Source organism: Phacochoerus africanus, chromosome 10, assembly GCF_016906955.1.
Source record: "Phacochoerus africanus isolate WHEZ1 chromosome 10, ROS_Pafr_v1, whole genome shotgun sequence".
NCBI classification, from domain to species: Eukaryota; Metazoa; Chordata; class Mammalia; order Artiodactyla; family Suidae; genus Phacochoerus; species Phacochoerus africanus.
Window position 1 is genome coordinate 71,316,503 of NC_062553.1, and position 11,251 is coordinate 71,327,753.

General features: G+C 41.6%; 1 protein-coding gene across 4 annotated transcripts in view; it reads left to right on the forward strand.

Moving 5' to 3' along the window:
* Positions 1 to 1,447, forward strand: part of USO1 (USO1 vesicle transport factor) — an 88,987-nt gene extending 87,540 nt beyond the window's left edge. For all 4 annotated transcript variants that reach the window (XM_047799353.1, XM_047799350.1, XM_047799352.1 and 1 more), the window contains one exon: positions 408 to 1,447. In XM_047799353.1, the coding sequence (XP_047655309.1) occupies positions 408 to 497 (90 nt within the window). In that variant the 3' untranslated portion in view covers positions 498 to 1,447. The remainder of the gene's footprint in view (positions 1 to 407) is intronic.
* Positions 1,448 to 11,251: the final 9,804 nt, after the last annotated feature.

Here is an 11,251-nt window from a genome sequence, read left to right on the forward strand (position 1 = left end):
CCACAGCTCACGGCAACGCCGGATCGTCAACCCACTGAGCAAGGGCAGGGACCGAACCCGCAACCTCATGGCTCCTAGTCGGATTCGTTAACCACTGCGCCACAACGGGAACTCCATTTTTTTTTTTTTTTTTTTTTTAAGATCTGGTGTTTTCACTGCTGTGGCACAGGTTCAGTCCCTGGCCAGAAAACTTCTGTGTGCTGTGGGCATGCCCCACCACGGCCCCCACCAAAAAAAAAAAAAAAAAAAGTTCATAAAATAAATGAATCAAGGAAATCAGATGCCCTGTAATCCACTGTAATTGCTGGAGTAAATAATTTACTAACAGATCAATCATTTTGTATTATCATGTGTTGAATATGAAGTGAACAAATCTTCATAATGTTAAATGTGTGTTCTCTCTTTAGGTTGAAGAAGAGGATGAACTTGAATCTGGAGACCAAGATGATGAGGATGATGAAGATGAAGATGATGGCAAGGAACAGGGTCATATCTAGCTTTAAAATCTCTGGGAATGATAAGAAATTATAGTATCTTTGAAGATGGAGTCTTAAGACAGTGCTTTGATTTGCCTCCACAGAAAATAAAGATTTAGAAACCAGGTGGAAAACATTCACTAATAAGACTATTGATGTATTTTTTAAATGATGCCACCCATGTTGCTAATTCTTTTAATCTAACTTTATGTAGAACACATATCTCTTATTGAAATTTATTTGAACTGTCCCAAAATATAATTTGCAAAGAGCTACAGACACCAAAAATGTAACATTTTGAGGCACTTGGTGGCAATGCTATTGCCTTAGTTCATTGGTTGTGTATAGAAGTTCTATATTTGTCTGCTATTTTTACTTTTCAGAATTTGTGTCTTTAAATACTAACACATTTGATTTAATGTGTGTTGGAATCATTGTTTCTAAATTCAATATTGAGTTCTTAGCTAATGATTTCCTTTCAAAGAAATGGATTTCCTTAAAGGCAAGAGAGCAAGGTCTCGGGGTAGTATATCCTTAGCCCTTCAGCCAGTGTGACTCCTGCAAGAGCAGCATAGGACAGTGTAGGATGAGTGCCTTGACCCTGGATATGGCTGCATTCGGTACCTCAGTGAAGAAACGAAGGATGCTGGCCCACAGTGAGGAGGCAGGCATTTCTGAGAAACATTTGCAACAGTGTATTAGCATGTGTTTGGTTTGGGGTTTATTTTAAGCTAAACATGAAAACAAATTATAACTTAACAGCTCATGCAACACAGATTTAGTATTATTGTTTGATTATTATAGAACACATTATGTTCCTAGTTTTAAAAAGACCCAAACTATGGTTTATATAATTTATTGGCATTTTTGCTGAATAGGTTTAAGTCAGGTAATAGATTTTTAAAAAGCAATGAAGCATTGTGTCAAAATTCAGTGTTTTCGTAATAAAAATAGATACTATGTTCACGTAATCTCTGGTCATGATTCTCTTTTTTAAGTTTTGAGAGTAGTATTTTATTTGTACAAGATGAGGCAGGGGTAAGTAGTGAGAGGAGTCTTTCTCTTACTAAAACTGGATGGTAACATCAACCTTATCATTAAAAAAAATTTTTGGAGTTCCCGTCATGGTTCAGCAGTTAATGAACCCTACTCATATCCATGAGGACGCGGGTTCAATCTCCGGCCTTGCTCAGTGGGTTAAGGATCCAGCGTTGCTGTAGCTGTGGTGAGGGCTGGCAGATGCAGCTCCGATTCAACCCCTAGCCTGGGAACCTCCATATACCGCGGTGTGGCCCTAAAAAGACAAAAAAAATTTTTTTTAATAATAAAAGCAATCTTGTTTAAAGCTAATAATTAGGATTCCATAAGATTCAAGGTGGCTAATTGCAGCAAAAGCAGAAGAGGTTGGAAAAGGGTTTGGATGTTTCTAAACATTGGAGTTCTAAAGCGATGAAATTCTTCACCATGATTTCCCTTAAAGAAGGACGCTTGCTTAAAGATATGGCAGTAAGAGCTGGGGCGTAATATATCGTCTGCCTCCTGGCTCCAGGATTAGTTTGAGCAGTCCATGAAAGGCCACAAACTTCTTTTTTTTTAATGGCTGCACCTGCAGCATATGGACGTTCCTAGGCTAGGGGTTGAATCCAAACCAAGCTGCTACTGACATTGCAGCTGCAGCAACACTGGACCCTTTAACCCACTGTGCCAGGCTGGGGACCAAACCCACATCTCTGCAGGGACCCAAGCTGCTGCAGTTGGATTCTTAACTCACCGTGCCATGGTGGGAACTCCGAGGCCAGAAACTTTTGAAAGAACTATCTTCATATGTCTTAAAAGGGAAGATGGCCATGTGTTAGAGTATCTGTGACCACTTCACCTCGGCCCTGCCCTCTCCCACTGCTGCCACTGTCATCCTGAGATGGCATCTACCATCAGAGAATCACATGATCATTACTGGACCAGCTCAGACGTGTGAAATTTTCCTAAGGTTGATACCACATCGTGAACAACTGGCTAATTTCATTTCAGACTGATGTTGTAAGAATAAAGAAAAATGGCTCAGGAGTAAGAATACGACTTCCAGAAATAATGGAATACCAAAGCTCTTCAGAAAGAAACCACTGGAGAATCAGGGCAAGTTTGCCAAAGCTCAGTCACTTGGACTGGCTTGGAGTAGAGAAGACACCAGAAGCCTCGTAGCTGCACGGTCCAGCCTGGAGCCCAAATGGACATCCTCCTAACAGCCATGGTTTTTAGATGTTTCTTTCGTTTTTTTCCTGGATTTTACTAGGCCTCCTAAACTAGTCTCTGAACCTGAAGTTGGTTGTTGCCTCTGCATGCCATTCTCACTCTTCACTGCAGTAAGCTTTGTAAAATGCAAATATGAGCCAAAGAGATTGCAGTTGCCTGCTTGTTTGGAGTCCTCAGCCAGGTAGATGAGACCCTTTGTGCTCTACCACTCTCATGTGTCTCTCTTCAAGTGTATTTTAGAACCGTAAAACGTATTTGCCATCATGGCACGTATCCTGTTCTTTCATTTCTCTTGTTGCTTTCGCACGTGTTTTTTGCTCCACCCGTTGGTGTCAGCTCTCACAGCAAAGGCTGTTTCCTTGTATTGAGAGCTACAACAGAGGGGCAGTCATAAAGCACAAAACATGCTTGTCCTTATTCAAAGTTTTATTCAAGTATAGTTTACATGTTTGAAAGAAAAGAATAATCACCCAAAGTAACTACCAAAGGTAAAGTAACAGCTCACATTTTGAAGGCTTAAGTTACTAGAAAGAAATTATGCTGATAGAAAATCAAGCACTTGTTTCAAAGTTTTATTGCTGCCAGGTAAGGGCCTCAATGGCCCTCAGAATCGAAGTCTGTACTGTTACAGCAAACCATATTAATTCATTCACTGCGTGTTTACGGAGAGTGTAATGTGCTGAGCACTGCTGTAGTCGCTGGGGTATAAATGAGACCAGGTCCCTTCCCCGTACAACTTATACTCTGGAGGAGTGAACAGTGATAAACAAGTACCTGTGACATAAGACAATGTCAAATGCTTCGTAGCTTCTGGAAACAAACATTTTATTTTGAGTTTGATGGTGTGCCAGAGGAGTGATTAGATCTGATTTGTGTTCATGGATGACTTTCTCCACTGTGTTGAGAATTGTCTTTGGGAGGAGGCCAAGAGAGAAAGCCAGGGGACTAGTTTGGAAGCTGTTGCTCTCGTGGAAGCAAAAGCAGGTGCAGGTCAGACCACACTGTAGGGTGAAGGATCGGGGATGTATTTCACAGGTAGAGCTGAGAGGACTGAATGAATTGCATGTGTCTGGGGAGTGGGGGAGCAAGTCAAGTGTAACTCCTGGGGAGGCAGGAGGAGCAGGATCAGGGTGGGATCTAGTGTTGTGTGTTAGTCTTGCTAAATCTGAGACCCAAGTAGATACGTTTATATAAATAGGTACATGTTCAGTAGGCAATTTGAAGCTTCTTAGGGCTGGAAAAATAGTACATAGATGGAATTTTTTTTTTTTTTGTCTTTTTGCCTTTTCTGGGGCCACCCCTGTGGCATATGGAGGTTCCCAGGCTAGGGGTCTAATCAGAGCTATAGCTACCAGCCTATACCACAGCAACTCGGGATCCAAGCCACATCTGCAACCTAAACCACAGCTTATGGCAACGCCGGATCCTTAACCTCATGGTTCCTAGTTGGATTCATTAACCACTGAGCCACAACGGAAACTCCGATACGATAGATGGAATTTAAGACCACAAGATCTTACAGGGAGTGAGTGTAGAGAGAGGGCAGCCAAGAACTGAGCCTTTTTGAGTTTTGGCATTAACGGGAAAACTGAGCAAGCTATGGCCTTTAAACTGATTTTGGAAAATTAAGACAATTCTTTTCAAACTGCTTTAATTAAACACATTATTCTATTAATGAAGACTAGTTTGGAGTTCCCCTTGTGGCACAGTGGAAATGAATCAGTCTAGGAACCATGAGGTTGCGGGTTCCATCCCTGGCCTTGCTCAATGGATTAAGGATCCGGCGTTGCCATGAGCAGTGGTGTAGACCAGCAGCTGTAGCTCTGATTAGACCCCTAGCCTGGGAACCTCATATGCCACAAGTGTGGCCCTAAAAAAGGGCAAAAAAAAAAAATGAAGACTAGTTCTTTACTAGTGAACCCAATTAAACTGTGGGTTTAGGGTTTTTTGTTGTTGTTATTGTTGTTTTTTTGTTTGTTTGAGAAATCTACCCTCCTCACCAAATAGAAGATATGTGTCTTAAGAAAATAATTTACATTATCCTTTGAAAGGTTTTATTTTAATGCAAGTTATTTTTATCAAATTGTCCCTTTCGTGGATTAGCGATTGCTTCCCTTCCAAAAACTAAAGAGGAGTTATTCTTGCATTTTTTTTTATGTCTCCAACTCAGAAACTTTAGAATTTTCTATAACCTTTCAAAATGAAAATTAAAATGTTTCCAGAGGGAAAAGCATTAAAATATGACACATATCTGTCTTAAATGTGGTTTCCCTTCCTGCAGATAAACTCGTTTTGTCTAGACATAGGTTTTTCCATATTCACTCTAAGCAGCTGTGACTAGCTATCTTAATTTGAAAAAGCTTCACGCATCGACCTTGCTACAATTACATATTACTTTTAATTTTGCTCATTACAAAAACATGATACCACTTTGTAATTATATTTTTTCATTTACGAGAATGTAGACCCCTGAGTTCTGATAGCTGGTTTGCTAGTCGTTTTTCAGCTCTGGCTTTTAATTCTAGATTTATTTAAATGTATTATTCTCTGGACCTAGTGGAATATCTATTGGAGTAGAGCTCACCATTTTGTTACTCTTAAGTTCTTTCATCTCTCTGTGACTTTTCATGCTCCTAATAACCCTGTGAAATGACTTGTTGCCTAGTCCCAGGGAGAAGGTGATAAACTAGTTGCCATGGTGGACATGGAGTAGACTTTCTGATTCTCTTTTACCTTCATGTTCTTGACCCCAAATGAGATTGTGTAAGTAAAGCCTATGAAACAAAAAAGGGAGTGAGCTGGAGTTCCCATTGTGGCTCAGTGGTATTGAACCCAACTAGTATCCTTGAGAACACGGGTTTGATCCCTGGCCTTGCTCTGTGGGTTAAGCATTCCTGCGACCTGTGGTGTAGGTGAAAGATGCGGCTCGGATCCTGTGTTGCTATGGCTGTGGTGTAGGTGGGCAGCTGCAGCTCTGATTCAACCCCTATCCTGGGAATTTCCACATGCTTCAGGCGTGGCCCTAAAAAAGAAGAAGAAAAGAAAAAAAAAACCTAAGGTGAGCTGAATAAAAGCTTAAGGGTTACCTAGGGTCCCCTAGTGCGTTACAGATTATCACAGATGGAGTGTGTAAAATAATACTTTCATTATCTCCAAAGCCTTGGGTCAGGAGTCAGGACACACGTTAACTAGGTCCTCTGCTTTTAGCTGCAGTCAAAGTGGCAGCCAGAGTGTTTTCTCATCTGCATGCTCAACTAGGGGAGAATCAGCTTCCAAAACTCATTCGGGTTGTTGGTAGAATTCATGTCCTTATAGTTGTAGAACTGAGGGCTTCAGTTTCTTGCAGGCAGTTGGTTAAAGTCTGTCCTTGGCAATGAGGGGTCTCCCCTAGTTCCTTGCCTCATGGGCTCCCTCAGCATGTGTGCTGAATTCATTAAGCCAGCAAGGGGAAGGTCTGGCCCAGTCAGCTGGCAAGACAGTCTTACCTAAAGCAGTATAATCATAGGAGTGACATCCATCACCTTGCCATAGACCACTGGTTAGAAGCGAGTCAGGAATTACACAGAGGCATGACTGCTAGGCAGTTGGATGTTGTGAGATGCTGCATACTTGAAACCTAATTCTCACTCTGTCAGAAGTTTTCAAAATAAAATGTGTGTGTTGGAGTTTCCATTGTGCTTCAGTGGGTAAAGAACCCAAAATAATGTCCATGAGGATGCGGGTTCAATCCCTGGCCTCACTCAGTAGGTTAAGGACCCCATGTTGCCCCAAGTTGCAGCTCAGGTCATAGATGTGGCTTGGTCCAGCTTTGCTCTGGCTGTGGTGGAAGCTGGCAGTGGCAGCTCTGATTTGACCCCTAGCCTAGGAACTTCCATATGATATAGGTGTGGCCATAAAAAAAAAAAAAGACTCCAACTAGGATCAATGAGCAATGAATAGAGCCATAGGAAAATAGATTTCATCCCAATACATACAACAGAAATTTGGAATAGTAAAAACAGTCCAAGATTAGAAAGGAGACACCAGGGGAGTTTCCGTCTTGGCATAGCAGAAACAAATTCGACTAGTATTCATGAGGTTTCGGGTTCAATCCCTGGCCTTGCTCAGTGGATTAAGGATCTGGTGTTGCCATGAGCTGTGGTGTAGGTTGCAGACGCGGCTCGGATGTGGCATTGCTGTGGCTGTGGCATAGACACAGACCCCTAGCCTGGGAACCTCCATATGCCATGGGTACAGCCCTCAAAAGACAAAAAATAAAAAATAAAAATAAAAAAATAAGAAAGGAGACATGAGGAAGGAAAGGGAAGTAGGTACTAAGTAGCATACATACCATATGGGTGATTTATATTTTGCTGCATAGTAAATTACCCCTAAACACAATGGCTTAAAACAACTCACACTTGGAGTTCCCTCGTGGCTCGGCAGGACTACTTGGGGTCAGATTCCAGCTGTACCGCCTTTGTGTGGTAAACCTTGGGCCATTCCCCTGTGTGCCTCAAGTTCATTACCTATAAAATGAGATTGTGGTCGTGCCTTAGATTCATAGGAAGGTTGTGGGGATTAGGTGAGTTACTAACATTTAGTATATGTCAAGGTGTTCAAACAATGCCTGTGAATGCTCAACTGATGGTACATATAGGAAGTGCTTAGTAAGTTTTAACTAGTATTCTTTGCTCACAGAGTTTCGAGAATTAACCATGTGAATAGGCATGAAAGTGTTTTATAGAAAACACTGGTCTGATGTGGGGATTCAGGAATTGGCAGTATAGTTTTTCTGTGGCTATGTAATTAGGCTTCACCAGGCTTGGCACGTTCAGGGAGCAGTAAACATTTTCTTCTGGAAGCCTGTCCAGCTCACAGCAACCCCCACAACTGCCTGCTTTTGGTGGGCCCGGGACTACGGGCTATGTCTGTAGCTTGAGAATTGTAGATACAAAAGCTGACATTTGGCCTTGCTTCCAGTATGATTAAGTACTTGACATGTCAAATTCAGGACAAACAAAGCTTTGCACTGAGATAAACCAAAAAACTTGGAGTCATTCTGACTGGTTCTGATCTCCAATAATAAAGCCTTGAACATTTCCTGTAAACTCAGACTTCCTAACCAAAATAACTTTATCCCTAATTTTTGCTACGCTGATACCTAAAGATACATGGTCAGCTTTGTGAAACTGATAGTCATATGGGGAATTTGCTGTTTTCCTGCCATGAGCAGAGGAGTATAACTGTCATAACCCTGGTGATTTGAGGGGGTTTTTTTCCTTTAAATATTTGGGGATTTTTGTTGAGGTTTTTATTTTTGTCAGTTTGTTTTTATTTATTTTGTTTTTGTTTTTTGTCTTTTTTTACAGATGCATCTGTGGCGTATGGAAGTTCCTAGGCTAGTGGTCAAATCAGAGCTGCAGCTGCTGGCCAGAGCCACAGCAGTGTGGGATCTGAGCCACATCTGAGACCTACTCCACTCTCGGGGTAACGTCAGATCCTTACCCACCGAGTGAAGCCAGGGATAAAACTTGCATCCTCATGGGTGCCAGTCGGATTCTTAACCCACTGAGCCACAACAGGAACTCCCAATACCTGTGTGGTTTTTTGTTTTAATTCAGGAGGCCTGTTCCCTTGTACTCTTTGCAAATTAACTTCATCTTTCCTTGTCTAAATATTTTCTGTCTTGACCGCAGTAGTTGATTCGACTAGGGGTTGCACCTTTGACCCAAGATGGGCCGGATTCTCTACTCCAGGAATTTGTATTTGTATTCTTGTTCATCTTCTTAAACTGGGAAGAAGTGAACTGGAGGGCTGTGGAGTAGCTGTCTGCACCAGATATGGAACAGAGAGGAATGAAGCAGAGGCCAGGTGGGGGGAATGAAACAGTGGTTGGAGGACAACCCTAAGCCCAGTACCCACCGAGCCTCCATCCTGTCACACTTATATTTTTTATTTTTTATTTTTTTTGTCTTTTTGCCATATCTTGGGCTGCTCCCATGGCATATGGAGATTCCCAGGCTAGGGGTTGAATCGGAGCTGTAGCTGCTGGCCTGCGCCAGAGCCACAGCAACTCGGGATACGAGCCGCGTCTGCAACCTACACCACAGCTCATGGCAACGCCGGATCCTTAACCCACTGAGCAAGGCCAGGGATTGAACCCGTAACCTCATGGTTCCTAGTCGGATTCGTTAACCACTGAGCCATGACGGGAATTCCTCACACTCTTATATTCACTTCATAGCACTAGTCACATTCTGCAAAGGTTTGTTTGTGTTTCTACACCTACGAGACTGAATGTAAGCCCAATGAGAGCAGGAAAATTGCCTTGTTCGGCACTGAATCCCAGTGCCTAGATGGATGCTGGCATAGAGAGGGTAGTCTGCCTACATATACTGTCTAGAGAGATAAATTCTATTTACTTGTTTGTATTCAAATTAGAAATGAGAATTCCTGTCCCATTGTTTCAAAGAATTACTGCTTTGAGTAATTACAAATTTAGCAGAACTATGGGCATTAACCAAATAATAATTGCATGTAATTAATTTTGAAGCCTAAGACTTGAAAAATTATAAAGAACTTGCAATGCATGGAATGGCTTGCTGTATAACATTCCTTCAAGAGGGCAAAGTGCACAGACCATTACATAGAGTGGTCTTGGCTGATTTCTCCCAGCTGTCCCTGGGGTTATAAATATGACCTTAGGAAATGAAGAGGGGGCAGCCCTCTTGTCCCTGTCTGCACTAGAGAAGCCAAGGGCTAGGAGTTCCTGTCATGGCTCAGTGGTTAACGAATCCACTGGGAACCATGAGGTTGCAGGTTTGATCCCTGGCCTCGCTCAGTGGGTTAAGGATCCGGTGTTGCCGTGAGCTGTGGTGTAGGTCCCAGACGTGGCTTGGATCTGGTGTCACTGTGGCTGTGGTGTAGGCTGAGGCTACAACTCCGGTAGACACCCAGCCTGGGAACCTCCATATGCCACAGGTGCAGCCCTAGAAGACAAAAAGACAAAAAAAAGAAAAGAAAAAAAAATCCAAGGGCTTATGTATATAATTGCTTGGTTTTATGTGTGACTTATATGGAATATTCATTATCCAAAGGAAGTTTCTTTCAAGGGCCTATTCTTCCAAAATGTTCAAGGTGTTTCAATGTTTGTAAGTAACTAATTGCATTAATTTTTGTGCAATTAATAATAATGGACTGGGGTTCCCTCATGGCTTAGACAAGTAAGGACCCAGTGTTGTCACTGCTGTGGCTCAGGTTACATACAGCTGTGGCACAGATTTAATCTCTGGCCTGGAAACTTCCACATGCTGCAGATGCAGCCAAAAATGAAATAAATAATAATAAGGGGCTAAACTTCTTCTAGTATCATCCACCAAGTGCATGTTCATGATAAATCTATTTTGGTAATAGTATTTTTCTCTGGTTAGGTATTTAATCTTTGTTAATACAGAGATAATTTCCCGTCTTAGTTAAGGAGTAGCATGGATCCATATGGTTCATTTTTGTTTCCACTAACTTTACTTTCCTGAGTCAAAAATTTCTCTGTGGGCTAAAATACCATTTAATAAACTTAAGCACTTCTTGCCTTTTTAAAGCAAAATTAGTGATTATATCCATTTGTACTCAGTTTCCTTCTTTTTGAGTTTTTAAGTTTTCTGTGTGTGTGTGTGAATGATACGTTGGAAACAAAGCATTATGTGACAGGACTTTGACTATTTTATAAGCCCTTCTGATCTATATTTAACTTTACAGAAGGTCTAATATAACAGTGACTCCTGAAGGCACAGAGCGTGGGACAACACAGCTGTTCCTATCTTCACTACAAAACCCAGGCTCTCCGGCTAAATGGGTCCACTGTATTTATGTTTATTTGGCAAAGAAACATTTACTTGAAATCCTCTTTTATGAATTTTCTATTAAGCTGTGCTCTCCACACTTTCTTTATTCTTCCTGACTTTTCTTTGCTTTACATTAGTATGATAATGACTGTACTCCTGGGGTAATTGTATATACTCTTTTTCTTTTTTTTAAGAATGGAGGTTACTTTTGTTCAAATTGATTTGACAGCATTCTCAGAGGTGATTAGTGGAGTCTTGAAAGAAAATGGCCCCACTGTTTGTCACTGTTTTGGAAAGTTTTATTACTATTTATCACCTAATGATTGAATCCTCTTGCAATTAAAATGAATCTTTGTTATTCTTTGCATTTAAAAAAAGAGAACTTTGGGAGGTCTTGTTGTGGCTCAGCAGTAATGAACCTGACTAGTATCCATGAGGATGTGGGTTCGATCCCTGACCTCGCTCAGTGGGTTAAGGATCCAACCTTGTGGTACAGGTTGCAGACACAGCTCAGATCCCGAGTTGCTGTGGCTGTGGCTGTGGCTGTGGCATAGGCTGGCAGCTGCAGCTCCAATTGGACCCTTAGCCTGGGAACTTCCATATGCCTCAGGTGCTGCCCTTAAAAAAAAAAGAGAGAGAGAGAACTCTGAAAGTTTTGGACTTTTGGTCTCTGTTTTCTATCTTTCCTACTTTGTATAATTG